The sequence below is a fragment of the Oncorhynchus clarkii genome, chromosome 23, assembly GCF_045791955.1.
Source record: "Oncorhynchus clarkii lewisi isolate Uvic-CL-2024 chromosome 23, UVic_Ocla_1.0, whole genome shotgun sequence".
In the NCBI taxonomy this organism is placed as follows: Eukaryota; Metazoa; Chordata; class Actinopteri; order Salmoniformes; family Salmonidae; genus Oncorhynchus; species Oncorhynchus clarkii.
Genome location: NC_092169.1, coordinates 55,516,510 through 55,540,509, shown reverse-complemented (window position 1 = coordinate 55,540,509; position 24,000 = coordinate 55,516,510). Strand labels below are relative to the sequence as shown.

Here is a 24,000-nt window from a genome sequence, read left to right as displayed (position 1 = left end):
GCTAACCCAGGCTGAGACAGTGGGTTTTTACAGCTAACCCAGGCTTAGACAGTGGGTTTTACAGCTAACCCAGGCTGAGACAGTGGGTTTTACAGCTAACCCAGGCTGAGACAGTGGACAGTGGGTTTTACAGCTAACCCAGGCTGAGACAGTGGGTTTTACAGCTAACCCAGGCTGAGATAGTGGACAGTGGGTTTTACAGCTAACCCAGGCTGAGACAGTGGACAGTGGGTTGTACAGCTAACCCAGGCTGAGACAGTGGGTTTTACAGCTAACCCAGGCTGAGATAGTGGACAGTGGGTTTTGAAGCTAACCCAGGCTGAGATAGTGGACAGTGGGTTTTGCAGCTAACTCAGGCTGAGACAGTGGGTTTTGCAGCTAACCCAGGCTGAGATAGTGGACAGTGGGTTTTGCAGCTAACCCAGGCTGAGACAGTGGACAGTGGGTTTTACAGCTAACCCAGGCTGAGACAGTGGACAGTGGGTTTTACAGTTAACCCAGGCTGAGACAGTGGACAGTGGGTTTTACAGCTAACACAGGCTGAGACAGTGGGTTTTACAGCTAACCCTGGCTGAGACAGTGGGTTTTACAGCTAACCCAGGCTGAGACAGTGGACAGTGGGTTTTAAAGCTAACCCAGGCTGAGACAGTGGGTTTTAAAGCTAACCCAGGCTGAGACAGTGGGCAGTGGGTTTTACAGCTAACCCAGGCTGAGACAGTGGGTTTTACAGCTAACCCAGGCTGAGACAGTGGGTTTTACAGCTAACACAGGCTGAGACAGTGGACAGTGAGTTTACAGCTAACCCACGCTGAGACAGTGGACAGTGGGTTTTACAGCTAACCCAGGATGAGACAGTGGGTTTTTCAGCTAACCCAGGCTGAGACAGTGGGTTTTTACAGCTAACCCAGGCTGAGACAGTGGGTTTTACAGCTAACCCAGGCTGAGACAGTGGACAGTGGGTTTACAGCTATCCCAGGCTGAGACAGTGGGTTTTTACAGCTAACCCAGGCTGAGACAGTGGGTTTTTACAGCTAACCCAGGCTTAGACAGTGGGTTTTACAGCTAACCCAGGCTGAGACAGTGGGTTTTACAGCTAACCCAGGCTGAGACAGTGGACAGTGGGTTTTACAGCTAACCCAGGCTGAGACAGTGGGGTTTACAGCTAACCCAGGCTGAGACATTGGATTTTACAGCTAACCCAGGCTGAGATAGTGGACAGTGGGTTTTACAGCTAACCCAGGCTGAGACAGTGGACAGTGGGTTGTACAGCTAACCCAGGCTGAGACAGTGGGTTTTACAGCTAACCCATGCTGAGATAGTGGACAGTGGGTTTTGAAGCTAACCCAGGCTGAGATAGTGGACAGTGGGTTTTGCAGCTAACTCAGGCTGAGACAGTGGGTTTTACAGCTAACCCAGGCTGAGATAGTGGACAGTGGGTTTTACAGCTATCCCAGGCTGAGACAGTGGACATTGGGTTTTACAGCTAACCCAGGCTGAGACAGTGGACAGCAACCAGTGGGTTTTACAGCTAACCCATGCTGAGACAGTGGACAGTGGGTTTTACAGCTAACCCAGGCTGAGACAGTGGACATTGGATTTTACAGCTAACCCAGGCTGAGACAGTGGACAGTAGCCAGTGGGTTTTACAGCTAACCCAGGCTGAGACAGTGGACAGTGGGTTTACAGCTAACCCAGGCTGAGACAGTGGACAGTAGCCAGTGGGTTTTACAGCTAACCCAGGCTGAGACAGTGGACAGTGGGTTTACAGCTAACCCAGGCTGAGACAGTGGACAGCAGCCAGTGGGTTTTACAGCTAACCCAGCCTGAGACAGTGGACGGTGGGTTTTACAGCTAACCCAGGATGAGACAGTTGACCGTGGGTTTTACAGCTAACCCAGGCTGAGACAGTGGACAGTGGGTTTACAGCTAACCCAGGCTGAGACAGTGGACAGTAGCCAGTGGGTTTTACAGCTAACCCAGGCTGAGACAGTGGACAGTGGGTTTACAGCTAACCCAGGCTGAGACAGTGGACAGCAGCCAGTGGGTTTTACAGCTAACCCAGCCTGAGACAGTGGACGGTGGGTTTTACAGCTAACCCAGGCTGAGACAGTGGACAGTGGGTTTTACAGCTAACCCAGGCTGAGACATTGGACAGTGGGTTTTACAGCTAACCCAGGCTGAGACAGTGGACAGTGGGTTTTACAGCTAACCCAGGCTGAGACAGTGGATAGTGGGTTTTACAGCTAACCCAGCCTGAGACAGTGGACAGTGGGTTTTACAGCTAACCCAGCCTGAGACAGAGGACAGTGGGTTTTACAGCTAAACCAGGCTGAGACAGTGGACAGTGGGTTTTATAGCTAACCCAGGCTGAGACAGTGGAATGTGGACAGTGGGTTTTACAGCTAACCTAGGCTGAGACAGTGGGTTTTACAGCTAACCCAGGTTGAGACAGTGGACAGTGGGTTTTACAGCTACCCCAGGCTGAGACAGTGGACAGTGTGTTTTGCAGCTAACTCAGGCTGAGACAGTGGACAGTGGGTTTTGCAGCTAACTCAGGCTGAGACAGTGGACAGTGGGTTTTACAGCTAAACCAGCCCGATACAGTAGACAGTGGGTTTTATAGCTAACCCAGGCTGAGACAGTGGAATGTGGACAGTGGGTTTTACAGCTAACCCAGGCTGAGACAGTGGGTTTTACAGCTAACCCAGGTTGAGACAGTGGACAGTGGGTTTTACAGCTACCCCAGGCTGAGACAGTGGACAGTGGGTTTTGCAGCTAACTCAGGCTGAGACAGTGGACAGTGGGTTTTACAGCTAACCCAGGCTGAGACAGTGGACAGTGGGTTTTACAGCTAAACCAGCCCGATACAGTAGACAGTGGGTTTTTCAGCTAACCCAGGCTGAGACAGTGGACAGTGGGTTTTACAGCTAAACCAGGCTGAGACAGTGGACAGTGGACAGTGGGTTTTACAGCTAACCCAGGCTGAGACAGTGAATAGTGGGTTTTAAAGCTAACCCAGGCTGAGACAGGGGACAGTGGGTTTTATAGCTAACCCAGGCTGAGACAGTGGACAGTGGACAGTGGGTTTTGCAGCTAACCCAGGCTGAGATAGTGGACAGTGGGTTTTGCAGCTAACTCAGGCTGAGACAGTGGGTTTTACAGCTAACCCAGGCTGAGATAGTGGACAGTGGGTTTTACAGCTATCCCAGGCTGAGACAGTGGACATTGGGTTTTACAGCTAACCCAGGCTGAGACAGTGGACAGCAACCAGTGGGTTTTACAGCTAACCCAGGCTGAGTCAGTGGACAGCAGCCAGTGGGTTTTACAGCTAACCCAGGCTGAGACAGTGGACAGTGGGTTTTACAGCTAACCCAGGCTGAGACAGTGGACAGTGGGTTTTACAGCTAACCCAGGCTGAGACAGTGGACAGCAGCCAGTGGGTTTTACAGCTAACCCAGGCTGAGACAGTGGACAGTGGGTTTTACAGCTAACCCAGGCTGAGACAGTGGGGTTTACAGCTAACCCAGGCTGAGACATTGGATTTTACAGCTAACCCAGGCTGAGATAGTGGACAGTGGGTTTTACAGCTAACCCAGGCTGAGACAGTGGACAGTGGGTTGTACAGCTAACCCAGGCTGAGACAGTGGGTTTTACAGCTAACCCATGCTGAGATAGTGGACAGTGGGTTTTGAAGCTAACCCAGGCTGAGATAGTGGACAGTGGGTTTTGCAGCTAACTCAGGCTGAGACAGTGGGTTTTACAGCTAACCCAGGCTGAGATAGTGGACAGTGGGTTTTACAGCTATCCCAGGCTGAGACAGTGGACATTGGGTTTTACAGCTAACCCAGGCTGAGACAGTGGACAGCAACCAGTGGGTTTTACAGCTAACCCATGCTGAGACAGTGGACATTGGGTTTTACAGCTAACCCAGGCTGAGACAGTGGACATTGGATTTTACAGCTAACCCAGGCTGAGACAGTGTACAGTGGGTTTTACAGCTAACACAGGCTGAGACAGTGGACAGTGGGTTTTACAGCTAACCCAGGCTGAGACAGTGGACAGTGGGTTTACAGCTAACCCAGGCTGAGACAGTGGACAGTAGCCAGTGGGTTTTACAGCTAACCAAGGCTGAGACAGTGGACAGTGCGTTTACAGCTAACCCAGGCTGAGACAGTGGACAGCAGCCAGTGGGTTTTACAGCTAACCCAGCCTGAGACAGTGGACGGTGGGTTTTACAGCTAACCCAGGATGAGACAGTTGACCGTGGGTTTTACAGCTAACCCAGGCTGAGACAGTGGACAGTGGGTTTTACAGCTAACCCAGGCTGAGACATTGGACAGTGGGTTTTACAGCTAACCCAGGCTGAGACAGTGGACAGTGGGTTTTACAGCTAACCCAGGCTGAGACAGTGGATAGTGGGTTTTACAGCTAACCCAGCCTGAGACAGTGGACAGTGGGTTTTACAGCTAACCCAGCCTGAGACAGTGGACAGTGGGTTTTACAGCTAAACCAGGCTGAGACAGTGGACAGTGGGTTTTATAGCTAACCCAGGCTGAGACAGTGGAATGTGGACAGTGGGTTTTACAGCTAACCCAGGCTGAGACAGTGGGTTTTACAGCTAACCCAGGTTGAGACAGTGGACAGTGGGTTTTACAGCTACCCCAGGCTGAGACAGTGGACAGTGGGTTTTGCAGCTAACTCAGGCTGAGACAGTGGACAGTGGGTTTTACAGCTAAACCAGCCCGATACAGTAGACAGTGGGTTTTATAGCTAACCCAGGCTGAGACAGTGGAATGTGGACAGTGGGTTTTACAGCTAACCCAGGCTGAGACAGTGGGTTTTACAGCTAACCCAGGTTGAGACAGTGGACAGTGGGTTTTACAGCTACCCCAGGCTGAGACAGTGGACAGTGGGTTTTGCAGCTAACTCAGGCTGAGACAGTGGACAGTGGGTTTTACAGCTAACCCAGGCTGAGACAGTGGACAGTGGGTTTTACAGCTAAACCAGCCCGATACAGTAGACAGTGGGTTTTTCAGCTAACCCAGGCTGAGACAGTGGACAGTGGGTTTTACAGCTAAACCAGGCTGAGACAGTGGACAGTGGACAGTGGGTTTTACAGCTAACCCAGGCTGAGACAGTGAATAGTGGGTTTTAAAGCTAACCCAGGCTGAGACAGGGGACAGTGGGTTTTATAGCTAACCCAGGCTGAGACAGTGGACAGTGGACAGTGGGTTTTGCAGCTAACCCAGGCTGAGATAGTGGACAGTGGGTTTTGCAGCTAACTCAGGCTGAGACAGTGGGTTTTACAGCTAACCCAGGCTGAGATAGTGGACAGTGGGTTTTACAGCTATCCCAGGCTGAGACAGTGGACATTGGGTTTTACAGCTAACCCAGGCTGAGACAGTGGACAGCAACCAGTGGGTTTTACAGCTAACCCAGGCTGAGTCAGTGGACAGCAGCCAGTGGGTTTTACAGCTAACCCAGGCTGAGACAGTGGACAGTGGGTTTTACAGCTAACCCAGGCTGAGACAGTGGACAGTGGGTTTTACAGCTAACCCAGGCTGAGACAGTGGACAGTGGGTTTTACAGCTAACCCAGGCTGAGACAGTGGACAGTGGGTTTTACAGCTAACCCAGCCTGAGACAGTGGACAGTGGGTTTTACAGCTAACCCAGCCTGAGACAGTGGACAGTGGGTTTTACAGCTACCCCAGGCTGAGACAGTGGACAGTGGGTTTTGCAGCTAACTCAGGCTGAGACAGTGGACAGTGGGTTTTACAGCTAACCCAGGCTGAGACAGTGGACAGTGGGTTTTACAGCTAAACCAGCCCGATACAGTGGACAGTGGGTTTTTCAGCTAACCCAGGCTGAGACAGTGGACAGTGGGTTTTACAGCTAAACCAGGCTGAGACAGTGGACAGTGGACAGTGGGTTTTACAGCTAACCCAGGCTGAGACAGTGAATAGTGGGTTTTAAAGCTAACCCAGGCTGAGACAGGGGACAGTGGGTTTTATAGCTAACCCAGGCTGAGACAGTGGACAGCAGCCAGTGGGTTTTACAGCTAACCCAGGCTGAGATAGTGGACAGTGGGTTTTGCAGCTAACTCAGGCTGAGACAGTGGGTTTTACAGCTAACCCAGGCTGAGATAGTGGACAGTGGGTTTTACAGCTATCCCAGGCTGAGACAGTGGACATTGGGTTTTACAGCTAACCCAGGCTGAGACAGTGGACAGCAACCAGTGGGTTTTACAGCTAACCCAGGCTGAGACAGTGGACAGCAGCCAGTGGGTTTTACAGCTAACCCAGGCTGAGACAGTGGACAGTGGGTTTTACAGCTAACCCAGGCTGAGACAGTGGACAGTGGGTTTTACAGCTAACCCAGGCTGAGACAGTGGACAGTGGGTTTTACAGCTAACCCAGCCTGAGACAGTGGACAGTGGGTTTTACAGCTAACCCAGCCTGAGACAGTGGACAGTGGGTTTTACAGCTAAACCAGGCTGAGACAGTGGACAGTGGACAGTGGGTTTTACAGTTAACCCAGGCTGAGACAGTGGACAGTGGGTTTTAAAGCTAACCCAGGCTGAGACAGTGGACAGTGGGTTTTAAAGCTATCCCAGGCTGAGACAGTGGACAGTGGGTTTTAAAGCTAACCCAGACTGAGACAGGGGACAGTGGGTTTTATAGCTAACCCAGGCTGAGACAGTGGACAGTGGGTTTTACAGCTAACCCAGATTTAGACAGTGGACAGTGGTTTTTACAGCTAACCCAGGCTGAGACAGTGGACAGTGGGATTTACAGCTAACCCAGGCTGAGACAGTGGACAGCAACCAGTGGGTTTTACAGCTAACCCAGGCTGAGACAGTGGACAGCAGCCAGTGGGTTTTAGAGCTAACCCAGGCTGAGACGTGGACAGTGGGTTTACAGCTAACCCAGGCTGAGACAGTGGGGTTTTACAGCTAACCCAGGCTGTGACAGTGGACAGTGGGTTTTACAGCTAACCCAGGCTGAGACAGTGGACAGTGGGTTTTACAGCTAACCCAGGCTGAGACAGTGGACAGTGGGTTTTACAGCTAACCCAGGCTGAGACAGTGGACAGCAGCCAGTGGGTTTTACAGCTAACCCAGGCTGAGACAGTGGACAGTGGGTTTACAGCTAACCCAGGCTGAGACAGTGGACAGCAGCCAGTGGGTTTTACAGCTCACCCAGCCTGAGACAGTGGACAGTGGGTTTTACAGCTAACCCAGGCTGAGACAGTTGACTGTGGGTTTTACAGCTAACCCAGCCTGAGACAGTGGACAGTGGGTTTTACAGCTAACCCAGGCTGAGACAGTTGACCGTGGGTTTTACAGCTAACCCAGGCTGAGACAGTGGACAGCAGCTAGTGGGTTTTACAGCTAACCCAGGCTGAGACAGTGGACAGCAGCCAGTGAGTTTTACAGTTAACCCAGGCTGAGACAGTGGACAGCAGCCAGTGGGTTTTACAGCTAACCCAGGCTGAGACAGTGGACAGTGGGTTTTACAGCTAACCCAGGCTGAGACAGTGGACAGCAGCCAGTGGGTTTTACAGCTAACCCAGACTGAGACAGTGGACAGTGGTTTTTACAGCTATCCCAGGCTGAGACAGTGGGTTTTACAGCTAACACAGGCTGAGACAGTGGACAGTGGGTTTTACAGCTAACCCAGGCTGAGACAGTGGGTTTTACAGCTAACCCAGGCTGAGACAGTGGACAGTGGGTTTTACAGCTAACCCAGGCTGAGACAGTGGACAGCAGCCAGTGGGTTTTACAGCTAACCCAGACTGAGACAGTGGACAGTGGTTTTTACAGCTAACCCAGGCTGAGACAGTGGGTTTTACAGCTAACACAGGCTGAGACAGTGGACAGTGGGTTTTACAGCTAACCCAGGCTGAGACAGTGGGTTTTACAGCTAACCCAGGCTGAGACAGTGGACAGTGGGTTTTACAGCTAACCCAGGCTGAGACAGTGGACAGTGGGTTTACAGCTAACCCAGGCTGAGACAGTGGACAGTGGGTTTTACAGCTAACCCAGGCTGAGACAGTGGACAGTGTTTTTACAGCTAACCCAGGCTGAGACACTAAACCACCCGAGCCACTGCCTGTTCACCCCGCTATCATCCAGAAGGCGAGGTCAGTACAGGTGCATCAAAGCTGGGACCGAGAGACTGAAAAACAGCTTCTATCTCAAGGCCATCAGACTGTTAAACAGCCACCACTAACATTGAGTGGCTGCTGCCAACACACTGACACTGACTCAACTCCAGCCACTTTAATAATGGGAATTGATGGGAAATGATGTAAATATATCACTAGCCACTTTAAACAATGCTACCTTATATAATGTTACTTACCCTACATTATTCATCTCATATGCATACGTATATACTGTACTCTATATCATCGACTGTATCCTTATGTAATACATGTATCACTAGCCACTTTAACTATGCCACTTTGTTTACATACTCATCTCATATGTATATACTGTATATTTGATTTGATTTGATTTACAGCTAACCCAGGCTGAGATAGTGGGTTTTACAGCTAACCCAGGCTGAGACAGTGGGTTTTACAGCTAACCCAGGCTGAGACAGTGGGTTTTACAGCTAACCCAGGCTGAGACAGTGGGTTTTACAGCTAACCCAGGCTGAGACAGTGGGTTTTACAGCTAACCCAGGCTGAGACAGTGGGTTTTACAGCTAACCCAGGCTGAGACAGTGGGTTTTACAGCTAACCCAGGCTGAGACAGTGGGTTTTACAGCTAACCCAGGCTGAGACAGTGGGTTTTAAAGCTAACCCAGAATGAGACAGTGGGTTTTACAGTTAACCCAGGCTGAGACAGTGGGTTTTACAGCTAACCCAGGCTGAGACAGTGGGTTTTACAGTTTCCCCAGGCTGAGACAGTGGACAGCAGCCAGTGGGTTTTACAGCTAACCCAGGCTGAGACAGTGGACAGTGGGTTTTACAGCTAACCCAGGCTGAGACAGTGGACCGTGGGTTTTACAGCTAACCCAGGCTGAGACAGTGGACAGCAGCCAGTGGGTTTTACAGCTAAACCAGGCTGAGACAGTGGACAGTGGGTTTTACAGCTAACCCAGGCTGAGACAGTGGACAGCAGCCAGTGGGTTTTACAGCTAACCCAGGCTGAGACAGTGGACAGCAGCCAGTGAATTTTACAGTTAACCCAGGCTGAGACAGTGTACAGCAGCCAGTGGGTTTTACAGCTAACCCAGGCTGAGACAGTGGACAGTGGGTTTTACAGCTAACCCAGGCTGAGACAGTTGACCGTGGGTTTTACAGCTAACCCAGGCTGATTCAGTTGACCGTGGGTTTTACAGCTAACCCAGGCTGAGACAGTGGACAGTGGGTTTTACAGCTAACCCAGGCTGAGACAGTGGACCGTGGGTTTTACAGCTAACCCAGGCTGAGACAGTGGACAGCAGCCAGTGGGTTTTACAGCTAACCCAGGCTGAGACAGTGGACAGTGGGTTTTACAGCTAACCCAGGCTGAGACAGTGGACAGCAGCCAGTAGGTTTTACAGCTAACCCAGGCTGAGACAGTGGACAGCAGCCAGTGAGTTTTACAGTTAACCCAGGCTGAGACAGTGGACAGCAGCCAGTGGGTTTTACAGCTAACCCAGGCTGAGACAGTGGACAGTGGGTTTTACAGCTAACCCAGGCTGAGACAGGGGACAGCAGCCAGTGGGTTTTACAGCTAACCCAGTCTGAGACAGTGGACAGTGGGTTTTACAGCTAACCCAGGCTGAGACAGTGGACAGCAGCCAGTGGGTTTTACAGCTAACCCAGGCTGAGACAGTGGACAGTGGGTTTTACAGCTAACCCAGGCTGAGACAGTGGACAGCAGCCAGTGGGTTTTACAGCTAACCCAGGCTGAGACAGTGGACAGCAGCCAGTGAGTTTTACAGTTAACCCAGGCTGAGACAGTGTACAGCAGCCAGTGGGTTTTTACAGCTAACCCAGGCTGAGACAGTGGACAATGGGTTTTACAGCTAACCCAGGCTGAGACAGTGGACAGCAGCCAGTGGGTTTTACAGCTAACCCAGGCTGAGACAGTGGACAGTGGGTTTTACAGCTAACCCAGGCTGAGACAGTGGACAGTGGGTTTTACAGCTAACCCAGGCTGAGACAGTGGACAGTGTTTTTACATCTAACCCAGGCTGAGACAGTGGGTTTTACAGCTAACCCAGGCTGAGACAGTGGACAGCAGCCAGTGGGTTTCACAGCTAACCCAGGCTGAGACAGTGAACAGTGGGTTTTACAGCTAACCCTGGCTGAGACAGTGGACAGCAGCCAGTGGGTTTCACAGCTAACCCAGGCTGAGACAGTGGACAGTGGGTTTTACAGCTAACCCAGGCTGAGAGGTCAAAGGGGCATTTGCAGATTTATGTTGCTTGTAGAAATGTACTGCATCCCAAATGGCACCCTATTCCCTATTAAGTGCATTACTTTTTACCAGAGCCACATGGTCCCTGGTCAAGATTAAAGCAGAATATAGGGCATAGAATGCCATTGTGGACTCAGAGTCATTGATCCATGCCATAGCACCTGTCTCCATTCATCTAGTGAGTAACGTTAGCCCCCTAATTTAGGCCTTCCTGCTGATCACCATGGAAACACCGTCTCCAGGGCACATCACTGGCATCATCGTCTCTGTGACAATGATTCATGGGGTTTTCACAACTAATGCCCACAGAGCTGTTTATTATGGTCTGGCTGGGTTGCTTGGTGACTGGGTGACTGGGTGGCTCGGTGACTGGGTGACTGGGTGACTGGGTGACTGGGTGGCTGGGTGGCTTGGTGACTGGGTGACTGGGTGGCTGGGTGACTGGGTGGCTGGGTGGCTGGGTTACTGGGTGGCTGGGTGGCTGGGTGGCTGGGTGGTTGGGTGGCTGGGTGGCTGGGTGACTGGGTGGCTGGGTGACTGGGTGACTGGGTGGCTGGGTGGCTGGGTGGCTGGGTGACTGGGTGGCTGCGTGGCTGGGTTACTGGGTGGCTGGGTGGCTGGGTGGATGGGTGGTTGGGTGGCTGGGTGGCTGGGTGGCTGGGTGGCTAGGTGACTGGGTGACTGGGTGACTGGGTGGCTGGGTGGCTGGGTGACTGGGTGGCTGCGTGGCTGGGTTACTGGGTGGCTGGGTGGCTGGGTGGCTGGGTGACTGGGTGGCTGGGTGACTGGGTGACTGGGTGGCTGGGTGGCTGGGTGGCTGGGTGGCTGGGTGACTGGGTGGCTGCGTGGCTGGGTTACTGGGTGGCTGGGTGGCTGGGTGGCTGGGTGGTTGGGTGGCTGGGTGGCTGGGTGGCTGGGTGGCTAGGTGACTGGGTGACTGGGTGGCTGGGTGGCTGGGTGGCTGAGAAGAATAGTTAAAACATTTGAATAATACCTCTGGGCCATTCTCACGAGATTTCAGTGGTGATGCCACTGGCTGGCTCCAAATTGCCATGGCAACTTATTCCCTGGCCAAAAGTAATGCACTAAATAGGGAGAATACAGTGTCATTTGGGACAGTAAGTGTTTGTATGAATTATACCTGTTGTCACAGATACCCCAGCGTAGCTTCCTGACTGATCTAACTCACCATGGCCTGGTCAGTCTAGTGTTGTTCTACTGTCTGTCTGCTCCTGATGCAGTGTCTCTGTCACAGTCTAGTGTTCTACTGTCTCTTTGATATAGTGTCTCTGTCACAGTCTAGTGTTCTACTGTCTCTTTGATATAGTGTCTCTGTCACAGTCTAGTGTTCTACTGTCTGTCTGCTCCTGATACAGTGGCTCTGTCACAGTCTAGTGTTCTACTGTCTGTCTGCTCCTGATGCAGTGGCTCTGTCACAGTCTAGTGTTCTACTGTCTGTCTTATATAGCGGCTCTGTCACAGTCTAGTGTTCTACTGTCTGTCTGATATAGTGGCTCTGTCACAGTCTAGTGTTCTACTGTCTGTCTGATATAGTGGCTCTGTCACAGTCTAGTGTTCTACTGTCTGTCTGATATAGTGGCTCTGTCACAGTCTAGTGTTCTACTGTCTGTCTGATATAGTGGCTCTGTCACAGTCTAGTGCTCTACTGTCTGTCTGATATAGTGTCTCTGTCACAGTCTAGTGTTCTACTGTCTGTCTGATATAGTGGCTCTGTCACAGTCTAGTGTTCTACTGTCTGTCTGATATAGCGGCTCTGTCACATTGATGACAACTGTAATGTTATTTTAGTAGAAGACTGGTAAGTGAGGACGGTTCATATGTCTGGTTTAGGTTACTGTCAGTGACATCTACAGTCAGAACACTGGAAATGACAGATTAGATACTGTGTAATGAATTAATGGAGACACATAACCTAACAACAGTCTTATGTACAGCTTTCCCCTAGTTTATAACAGAACAACAGTCTCATGTACAGCTTTCCCCTAGTTTATAACAGAACAACAGTCTTATGTACAGCTTTCCCCTAGTTTATAACAGAACAACAGTCTCATGTACAGGTGTCCCCTAGTTTATAACCTAACAACAGTCTCATGTACAGCTTTCCCCTAGTTTATAACCTAACAACAGTCTCATGTACAGCTTTCCCCTAGTTTATAACAGAACAACAGTCTTATGTACAGCTTTCCCCTAGTTTATAACAGAACAGCAGTCTCATGTACAGCTTTCCCCTAGTTTATAACAGAACAACAGTCTCATGTACAGCTTTCCCCTAGTTTATAACAGAACAACAGTCTCATGTACTGGTGTCCCCTAGTTTATAACCTAACAACAGTCTCATGTACAGCTTTCCCCTAGTTTATAACAGAACAACAGTCACATGTACAGGTTTCCCCTAGTTTATAACCTAACAACAGTCTTATGTACAGCTTTCCCCTAGTTTATAACAGAACAACAGTCTCATGTACAGGTTTCCCCTAGTTTATAACCTAACAACAGTCTTATGTACAGCTTTCCCCTAGTTTATAACAGAACAACAGTCTTATGTACAGGTTTCCCCTAGTTTATAACAGAACAACAGTCTCATGTACAGCTTTCCCCTAGTTTATAACAGAACAGCAGTCTCATGTACAGCTTTCCCCTAGTTTATAACAGAACAACAGTCTTATGTACAGCTTTCCCCTAGTTTATAACAGAACAACAGTCTTATGTACAGCTTTCCCCTAGTTTATAACAGAACAACAGTCTCATGTACAGCTTTCCCCTAGTTTATAACAGAACAACAGTCACATGTACAGGTTTCCCCTAGTTTATAACCTAACAACAGTCTTATGTACAGCTTTCCACTAGTTTATAACAGAACAACAGTCTCATGTACAGGTTTCCACTAGTTTATAACAGATCAACAGTCTCATGTACAGCTTTCCCCTAGTTTATAACAGAACAACAGTCTCATGTACAGGTTTCCACTAGTTTATAACAGAACAACAGTCTTATGTACTGGTTTCCACTAGTTTATAACCTAACAACAGTCTCATGTACAGCTTTCCCCTAGTTTATAACAGATCAACAGTCTCATGTACAGGTTTCCACTAGTTTATAACAGAACAACAGTCTCATGTACAGCTTTCCCCTAGTTTAGAACAGAACAACAGTCTCATGTACAGGTTTCCACTAGTTTACAACAGAACAACAGTCTCATGTACAGGTTTCCCCTAGTTTATAACAGAACAACAGTCTCATGTACAGCTTTCCCCTAGTTTATATTACCTATATTTCCTTTTATTTAGTGAGTTTCTCTGTTGGCTTCCTGACAGGTTGATTTGTTATGTAGCTCAATGCTAGCTGGGTTGGGACTAGAAGCATGCAGAATTGCAGATATCCGTTAGAGCCGGGTCATGTGTGCTTTTCCCAGGACATTACCAGGACTATTTCATGTCATTTCACTGAGATTGGTTTGTTGTGATCTCGTTGAATGTGACCCTAGACTGTGGATGCTGCCAGGCAACACAAGTGTATTCTGTAAAATTAAGTGTTGATTACAGGAAAGAAACAGTAGATCTGTGGGGGGGGGGATCTTATTGTGTTTCTAATGTTTAGTAGCTACAGGATGCACCAAGGAAGCTCCTGTTCTCTGAATGGCCAATCAAACAGGGCGGGGCTTGTGGCTGGTCCTTTTTTCATGGTGACAGCTGAACAGAACAGTAGCCTACTGTGTGTGTGCATGATGTGACTCTCTGTGTGTGTGTGTGACTTATATGCATGCACACTCATGCTCGACTGTTTTCCTCTGTTCTGTTCTCCTCTGTTCTGTTCTGTTCTCCTCTGTTCTGTTCTCCTCTGTTCTGTTCTGTTCTGTTCTCCTCTGTTCTGTTATCCTCTGTTCTGTTCTACTCTCCTCTCCTCTCCTCTGTTCTGTTCTGTTCTCCTCTGTTCTGTTCTCCTCTGTTCTGTTCTTCTCTCCTCTCCTCTCCTCTGTTCTGTTCTCCTCTGTTCTGTTCTCCTCTGTTTTCCTCTGTTCTGTTCTCCTCTCCTCTCCTCTGCTCTGTTCTCATCTGTTTTCCTCTGCTCTGTTCTGTTCTCCTCTGTTTTCCTCTGTTCTGTTCTCCTCTGTTCTGTTCTTCTCTCCTCTCCTCTCCTCTGTTCTGTTCTCCTCTGTTCTGTTCTCCTCTGTTTTCCTCTGTTCTGTTCTCCTCTCCTCTCCTCTGCTCTGTTCTGTTCTCATCTGTTTTCCTCTGCTCTGTTCTGTTCTCCTCTGTTTTCCTCTGTTCTGTTATCCTCTGTTTTCCTCTGTTCTGTTTTCCTCTGTTCTGTTTTCCTCTGTTCTGTTTTCCTCTGTTTTCCTCTGTTCTGTTATCCTCTGTTTTCCTCTGTTCTGTTTTCCTCTGTTCTGTTTTCCTCTGTTCTGTTCTCCTCTGTTTTCCTCTGTTCTGTTTTCCTCTGTTCGGTTTTCCTCTGTTTTTCTCTGTTCTGTTTTCCTCTGTTTTCCTCTGTTCTGTTCTCCTCTGTTTTCCTCTGTTCTGTTATCCTCTGTTCTCCTCTGTTCTGTTATCCTCTGTTTTCCTCTGTTCTGTTTTCCTCTGTTCTGTTTTCCTCTGTTCTGTTTTCCTCTGTTCTGTTCTCTGTTCTGTTTTCCTCTGTTCTGTTTTCCTCTGTTCTGTTCTCCTCTGTTCTGTTTTCCTCTGTTCTGTTTTCCTCTGTTCTGTTTTCCTCTGTTCTGTTCTCTGTTCTGTTTTCCTCTGTTCTGTTTTCCTCTGTTCTGTTCTCCTCTGTTCTGTTTTCCTCTGTTCTGTTTTCCTCTGTTCTGTTCTCCTCTGTTCTGTTCTCCTCTCCTCTCCTCTCCTCTGTTCTGTTTTCCTCTGTTCTATTTTCCTCTGTTCTGTTTTCCTCTGTTCTGTTTTCCTCTGTTCTGTTCTCCTCTGTTCTGTTTTCCTCTGTTCTGTTTTCCTCTGTTCTGTTTTCCTCTGTTCTGTTTTCCTCTGTTCTGTTCTCCTCTGTTCTGTTTTCCTCTGTTCTGTTCTCCTCTGTTCTGTTCTCCTCTGTTCTGTTTTCCTCTGTTCTGTCCTCTGTTCTGTTTTCCTCTGTTCTGTTCCTCTGTTCTGTTTTCCTCTCTGTTCTGTTTTCCTCTGTTCTGTTTTCTCCTCTGTTCTGTTTTCCTCTGTTCTGTTCTCTGTTCTGTTTTCCTCTGTTCTGTTTTCCTCTGTTCTGTTCTCCTCTGTTCTGTTTTCCTCTGTTCTGTTTTCCTCTGTTCTGTTCTCCTCTGTTCTGTTCTCCTCTCCTCTCCTCTCCTCTGTTCTGTTTTCCTCTGTTCTGTTTTCCTCTGTTCTGTTTTCCTCTGTTCTGTTTTCCTCTGTTCTGTTTTCCTCTGTTCTGTTCTCCTCTGTTCTGTTTTCCTCTGTTCTGTTCTCCTCTGTTCTGTTCTCCTCTGTTCTGTTTTCCTCTGTTCTGTTTTCCTCTGTTCTGTTTTCCTCTGTTCTGTTCTCTGTTCTGTTTTCCTCTGTTCTGTTTTCCTCTGTTCTGTTCTCCTCTGTTCTGTTTTCCTCTGTTCTGTTTTCCTCTGTTCTGTTCTCCTCTGTTCTGTTCTCCTCTCCTCTCCTCTGTTCTGTTTTCCTCTGTTCTGTTTTCCTCTGTTCTGTTTTCCTCTGTTCTGTTTTCCTCTGTTCTGTTCTCCTCTGTTCTGTTTTCCTCTGTTCTGTTTTCCTCTGTTCTGTTCTCCTCTGTTCTGTTCTCCTCTCCTCTCCTCTCCTCTGTTCTGTTTTCCTCTGTTCTGTTTTCCTCTGTTCTGTTTTCCTCTGTTCTGTTTTCCTCTGTTCTGTTTTCCTCTGTTCTGTTTTCCTCTGTTCTGTTTTCCTCTGTTCTGTTATCCTCTGTTTTCCTCTGTTCTGTTTTCCTCTGTTCTGTTTTCCTCTGTTCTTTTCTCCTCTCCTCTCCTCTGCTCTGTTCTGTTCTCCTCTGTTTTACTCTGTTCTGTTTTCCTCTGTTCTGTTTTCCTCTGTTCTGTCCTCCTCTGTTCTGTCCTCCTCTGTTCTCCTCTGTTCTGTCCTCCTCTGTTCTGTTCTCCTCTGTTCTCCTCTCCTCTGCTCTGTTCTCCTCTGTTCTCCTCTCCTCTGCTCTGTTCTCCTCTGTTCTTCTCTCCACTCCTCTGTTCTCCTCTGTTCTCCTCTCATCTGTTCTCCTCTCCTCTCCTCTGTTCTCCTCTGTTCTGTTCTCCTCTCCTCTGTTCTGTTCTCCTCTGTTCTGTTCTGTTCTGCTCTGTAGATGGATGAGATTAAGGTAAAAGACAGAGCATGCTGTGTGCTGGGGAAGGAGCTGGGTGTTCAGGCTGGACACACTCAGAGGCTCCAGCTGCAGAAGGAGGCTGTGGATGAGCAGCTAGCCCAGATCAGAAGCAGGGAGGCTGGTGCAGGAGGACACCTCCACAGCCCCAAACGAGACGCTCCTTACCCCAGTGGTGCAGGAGACACCTCAGAGAGCCTCGTAAGCAATGTCTCTCCCTCCATCTCGCCTCTCACTACTGCATACTGCAGGCTACCCCTCCATCTAGCCTCTCACTGCTGCGTCATGCAGGCTATCTATAGACCTACTTCCACAAACGCAAGGCCCTTTGTTGCCTCTGCAACTTTAAATCTAGCTAACGTGTTTATTTTGCTTTCTTTGTGCTTCACCTTCTTTATCTGTTTCTAAACGCTTAAATGGAGTCTAGAGATCTGCCCTGGCTGAGCCTAGATTTTCTCTATTCCTCCACCCAGCACCAGTCCTCTCACCTTCCTTTACTGTCTATTACTGCCCCCAGCACCAGTCCTCTAACCTTCATTTACTGTCTATTACTGCCCCCAGCACCAGTCCTCTAACCTTCCTTTACTGTCTATTACTGCACCCAGCACCAGTCCTCTTACCTTCCTTTACTGTCTATTACTGCACCCAGCACCAGTCCTCTCACCTTCCTTTACTGTCTATTCCTCCACCCAGCACCAGTCCTCTCACCTTCCTTTACTGTCTATTCCTCCACCCAGCACCAGTCCTCTCACCTTCCTTTACTGTCTATTCCTCCACCCAGCACCAGTCCTCTAACCTTCCTTTACTGTCTATTCCTCCACCCAGCACCAGTCCTCTCACCTTCCTTTACTGTCTATTTCTGCACCCAGCACCAGTCCTCTCACCTTCCTTTACTGTCTAATCCTCCACCCAGCACCAGTCCTCTCACCTTCCTTTACTGTCTATTACTGCACCCAGCACCAGTCCTCTCACCTTCCTTTACTGTCTATTACTGCACCCAGCACCAGTCCTCTCACCTTCCTTTACTGTCTATTACTGCACCCAGCACCAGTCCTCTCACCTTCCTTTACTGTCTATTACTGCCCCCAGCACCAGTCCTCTCACCTTCCTTTACTGTCTATTACTGCACCCAGCACCAGTCCTCTCACCTTCCTTTACTGTCTATTACTGCACCCAGCACCAGTCCTCTCACCTTCCTTTACTGTCTATTACTGCACCCAGCACCAGTCCTCTCACCTTCCTTTACTGTCTATTCCTCCACCCAGCACCAGTCCTCTCACCTTCCTTTACTGTCTATTACTGCACCCAGCACCAGTCCTCTCACCTTCCTTTACTGTCTATTACTGCACCCAGCACCAGTCCTCTCACCTTCCTTTACTGTCTATTACTGCACCCAGCACCAGTCCTCTCACCTTCCTTTACTGTCTATTACTGCACCCAGCACCAGTCCTCTCACCTTCCTTTACTGTCTATTACTGCACCCAGCACCAGTCCTCTCACCTTCCTTTGCTGTCTATTACTGCACCCAGCACCAGTCCTCTCACCTTCCTTTACTGTCTATTACTGCACCCAGCACCAGTCCTCTCACCTTCCTTTACTGTCTATTACTGCACCCAGCACCAGTCCTCTCACCTTCCTTTACTGTCTATTCCTCCACCCAGCACCAGTCCTCTCACCTTCATTTACTGTCTATTACTGCCCCCAGCACCAGTCCTCTCACCTTCCTTTACTGTCTATTCCTCCACCCAGCACCAGTCCTCTCACCTTCCTTTACTGTCTATTACTGCACCCAGCACCAGTCCTCTCACCTTCCTTTACTGTCTATTCCTCCACCCAGCACCAGTCCTCTCACCTTCCTTTACTGTCTATTACTGCACCCAGCACCAGTCCTCTCACCTTCCTTTACTGTCTATTCCTCCACCCAGCACCAGTCCTCTCACCTTCCTTTACTGTCTATTACTGCACCCAGCACCAGTCCTCTCACCTTCCTTTACTGTCTATTCCTCCACCCAGCACCAGTCCTCTCACCTTCCTTTACTGTCTATTCCTCCACCCAGCACCAGTCCTCTCACCTTCCTTTACTGTCTATCTGCAGATACGATGTTCTCTATTGTTGAAAGATGTCTTCTGCACCACTGAATCAGGAATTCTTGAGACGTTTATAGACAGTTTTGTTTCGATCTCGTTCTTTCGTCTTCAGCTCTTTATTTTTATATTTTCTAATATTCAGCTCATAAATATATATATGAATCTCTGAATTTTAAACACAGTGGATACTAAAGTCTGCACATTTCAATTTTTTATTAATATTTTACAGCAAATTCCTTGTAATCAAATTGACACACGTCACCATTCCCTGTTGAAGAACTAAATGTGTTTATGTCCGAGCTGTTCTTTCAGCAACTATCCAAGCCTGCCTGCTGTGCACCAGTCCGTGGCCTGTGACTTCCTCAATCTATAAGCACATCACCTGAACGTCTTCACACTGTCACCAGTATTCACACTCCCTTACACTCACCTACTCATGCTTACAGAGTAGACACCTGTTATTTCAACAGGCTACTTACTTATTATTATTATCGGCAAGCCTCTCATTGTAGTTAGTTAGCGCCATGAGTCAGGAGTAGCTGGGGCCAGCTTTGGGGTCAATTCCAATTCAAGTCAGTCAATTCAGGAAGTAAATTGACATTCTAATTGAATTTTTTTTAAAGGCATCTTATTTTCAATGACTTCTCAATAAACTGAAAAGGAGAAGATATTTGTTTTTAAATGTTAAATTCAAATCAATTCCTGAATTGACTTCCTTCAGTTCAAAAGGACCCCAACCCTGATGAGTAGCAAGCAAGGCTGCGCTGTAATAAACACTAGAGTAAACGACCGTAGCCTATTGAATAGTGTTTTCATTTTCACGGCAGAAAATGGATGGGATGGTTTTTATTTTTCTGTTCATTATTTGTTCTGTGTAAGAATGAATGTACCCACTGTCCACTTTATTACACTGTTATGTAGATAAATCCATGTCAACAGGAACCCAGAAGTTTCCGGGTGTATTTTACCACATTAACTGGCGTTTCTACATGGAGCGTTTACATTGAAGGTCCATAGGGCTTTCGATAAGTGGGGTTCAGTGGGTGAGGCCTAATATACTGTAATAATATAGCCTGGGGATGGTGTTTGAGGTTATTCCCAGTAATCTGCAGTTGGTGTGTGTTTCAGGAACAGCAGTTGGATGAGAAGGACGCGCGGCGCTTCCAGCTGAAGATCGCTGAGCTGAGTGCCGTCATCCGCAAACTGGAAGACCGCAACGCCCTCTTGTCAGAGGAAAGAAATGAACTGGTGAGCCGTTCTGACGCCTTCCAATCACAAGTGTAAACCGGGTGGTTCCAGCCCTGAATGCTGATTGGCTGGAGGACCGCAATGCCCTCCTGTTTGGTTCGGGTTTAACAACCAGGTTTGGTATTGGATCAGTTTGATTCTGGCTTAAAAAACAGGTTTGGTATTGGATCAGTTTGGTTCTGGCTTAAAAAACAGGTTTGGTATTGGATCAGTTTGGTTCTGGCTTAAAAAACAGGTTTGGTATTGGATCAGTTTGGCTCTGGTATAACAACCAGGTTTGGTATTGGATCAGTTTGGTTCTGGTATAAAAAAACAGGTTTGGTATTGGATCCGTTTGGTTCTGGCTTAAAAAAACAGGTTTGATATTGGATCCGTTTGGTTCTGGCTTAAAAAAATAGGTTTGATATTGGATCAGTTTGGTTCTGGCTTAAAAAACAGGTTTGATATTGGATCAGTTTGGTTCTGGCTTAAAAAACAGGTTTGATATTGGATCAGTTTGGTTCTGGCAACCTTTTTTTATTTTTATTTTGCGTGACCTTTGACCCACATATTGTGAAACAAATGCATCAACAACATAGGGAGTGTTACTTTACTCACCGCGGCCACCAGCGTTTACTCACTTTCCTTTTCCACTGCATCACTGCCTGTCAAGCTGAGAACCTTCCTGTCATTTTAATACGTTCCCACTTATATAAAGAGCTTCTAAGCTGAGTTTACGGACCATGTCACTGGTCCCAATACAAGCTGAGAACCTTCCTGTCATTGCAATACGTTCCCACTTATATAAAGAGCTTCTAAGCTGAGTTTACGGACCATGTCACTGGTCCCAATACAAGCTGTGAACCTTCCTGTCATTGCAATACGTTCCCACTTATATAAAGAGCTTCTAAGCTGAGTTTACGGACCATGTCACTGGTCCCAATACAAGCTGTGAACCTTCCTGTCATTGCAATACGTTCCCACTTATATAAAGAGCTTCTAAGCCGAGTTTACGGGACCATGTCACCGGTCCCAATACAAGCTGTGAACCTTCCTGTCATTGCAATACGTTCTCACTTATATAAAGAGCTTCTAAGCTGAGTTTACGGGACCATGTCACCGGTCCCAATACAAGCTGAGAACCTTCCTGTCATTGCAATACGTTCCCACTTATATAAAGAGCTTCTAAGTTGAGTTTACGGGACCATGTCACCGGTCCCAATACAAGCTGAGAACCTTCCTGTCATTGCAATACGTTCTCACTTATATAAAGAGCTTCTAAGCCGAGTTTACGGACCATGTCACCGGACCCAATACAAGCTGAGAACCTTCCTGCCATTGCAATACGTTCTCACTTATATAAAGAGCTTCTAAGCCGAGTTTACGGACCATGTCACCGGTCCCAATACAAGCTGTGAACCTTCCTGTCATTGCAATACGTTCCCACTTATATAAAGAGCTTCTAAGCTGAGTTTACGGGACCATGTCACCGGTCCCAATACAAGCTGAGAACCTTCCTGTCATTGCAATACGTTCCCACTTATATAAAGAGCTTCTAAGTTGAGTTTACGGGACCATGTCACCGGTCCCAATACAAGCTGAGAACCTTCCTGTCATTGCAATACGTTCTCACTTATATAAAGAGCTTCTAAGCCGAGTTTACGGACCATGTCACCGGACCCAATACAAGCTGAGAACCTTCCTGCCATTGCAATACGTTCTCACTTATATAAAGAGCTTCTAAGCCGAGTTTACGGACCATGTCACCGGTCCCAATACAAGCTGTGAACCTTCCTGTCATTGCAATACGTTCCCACTTATATAAAGAGCTTCTAAGCCGAGTTTACGGACCATGTCACTGGTCCCAATACAAGCTGTGAACCTTCCTGTCATTGCAATACGTTCTCACTTATATAAAGAGCTTCTAAACTGAGTTTACGGACCATGTCACTGGTCCCAATACAAGCTGTGAACCTTCCTGTCATTGCAATACGTTCTCACTTATTTAAAGAGCTTCTAAGCTGAGTTTACGGACCATGTCACTGGTCCCAATACAAGCTGTGAACCTTCCTGTCATTGCAATACGTTCTCACTTATTTAAAGAGCTTCTAAGCTGAGTTTACGGACCATGTCACCGGTCCCAATACAAGCTGAGAACCTTCCTGTCATTGCAATACGTTCCCACTTATATAAAGAGCTTCTAAGCTGAGTTTACGGACCATGTCACCGGTCCCAATACAAGCTGTGAACCTTCCTGTCATTGCAATACGTTCCCACTTATATAAAGAGCTTCTAAGCTGAGTTTACGGACCATGTCACCGGTCCCAATACAAGCTGAGAACCTTCCTGTCATTGCAATACGTTCTCCCTTATTTAAAGAGCTTCTAAGCTGAGTTTACGGGACCATGTCACCGGTCCCAATACAAGAACCAATGTCATTTAAAATCCAATTGTATTTGTCACATACAACATGGTTAGTAGATGTTATTGGTCACATGGTTAGCAGATGTTATTGGTCACATACACATGGTTAGCAGATGTTATTGGTCACATGGTTAGCAGATGTTATTGGTCACATACACATGGTTAACAGATGTTATTGGTCACATACACATGGTTAGCAGATGTTATTGGTCACATACACATGGTTAGCAGATGTTATTGGTCACATACACATGGTTAGCAGATGTTAATAATGTGAGTGTAGCGAAATGCTTGTGCTTCTAGTTCCAACAGTGCAGTAATATCTAACAATTTCACAACAACTACCTTATACACACAAGTGTAAAGGAATGAATAAGAATATGTACATATAAATATATGGATGAGCGATGACCGAGCGGCAAAGGCAAGATGCAGTAGATGGTATAACATACAGTGTATACACATGAGATGAGTATATAAGATATGTAAACATCATTATTAAAGTGGCATTAGTATCAAACTCCAGGCCGTGGTCAGATGACATGAAAATATAGTTATTTTGGCCAATCACACCAGCAGTGAGTTTGGTGTTTAGAAACAGAAGCATATGCAGAAAGTTACCTCATGCCTAAGGTAAAATATGGTAGTAGATCATTGATGTTATGGTATAATATGGTAGTGGGTCATTGATGTTATGGTAGAATATGGTAGTGGGTCATTGATGTTATGGTAGAATATGGTAGTGGGTCATTGATGTTATGGTATAATATGGTAGTGGGTCATTGATGTTATGGTATAATATGGTAGTGGATCATTGATGTGGCCCTTGTTAAAAGGTCAACGGCATCATGAACTTTACAAAGTACCAGGACGTTTTACCAAATACCAGGTTGCGTCTCTCAGGAGGCTGACACTTTGCCGCAAGTGGATCTTCCAGCAAGACAATAATCCCAACCACACATCAAAATCCACAACGAAATTGTTAATTGACCACAAAAATCAACATTTTGAAATGGCCATCTCAGTCTCCGGACTTGAACCCCATTGAAAACCTGTAGTTTGAATTGGAGAGGGCAGTTTATAAAGAGCAGATGAAGGATATCAAGGATGTGGAAAGATTCAGTATGGAGGACTGGTCCCCCCCCCCACAATGTACTGCTCATCTATATCAAGGATGAGGAAAGATTCAGTATGGAGGACTGGTCCCCCCCCCCCAATGTACTGCTCATCTATATCAAGGGTGCCGATAATTGTGGACCTGACTGTCTGTCTGTGTCTAGCAGCTGGCAGCAGGGCCCCTGCGGGGCGGCAGCGTAGCCTAGTGGTTAGAGCGTTGGACTAGTAACCGGAAGGTTGCGAGTTCAAAACCCCCGAGCTGACAAGGTACAAATCTGTCGTTCTGCCCCTGAACAGGCAGTTAACCCACTGTTCCCAGGCCGTCATTGAAAATAAGAATTTGTTCTTAACTGACTTGCCTGGTTAAATAAAGGTAAAATAAATAAAAAAAATAAAGAACGATACTGATGACGTGTGTGTGTGTCCGTGTGTG

At 47.6% G+C, this 24,000-nt stretch overlaps 1 protein-coding gene across 1 annotated transcript in view; it reads left to right on the top strand.

Annotated features, from left to right (window-relative positions):
* Positions 1 to 24,000, top strand: part of LOC139381128 (janus kinase and microtubule-interacting protein 3-like) — a 73,798-nt gene that overhangs the window by 28,602 nt on the left and 21,196 nt on the right. The window contains exons 4-5 of the mRNA XM_071124440.1: positions 16,695 to 16,913; positions 19,929 to 20,048. Of these exons, the coding sequence (XP_070980541.1) occupies positions 16,695 to 16,913; positions 19,929 to 20,048 (339 nt within the window). The remainder of the gene's footprint in view (positions 1 to 16,694; positions 16,914 to 19,928; positions 20,049 to 24,000) is intronic.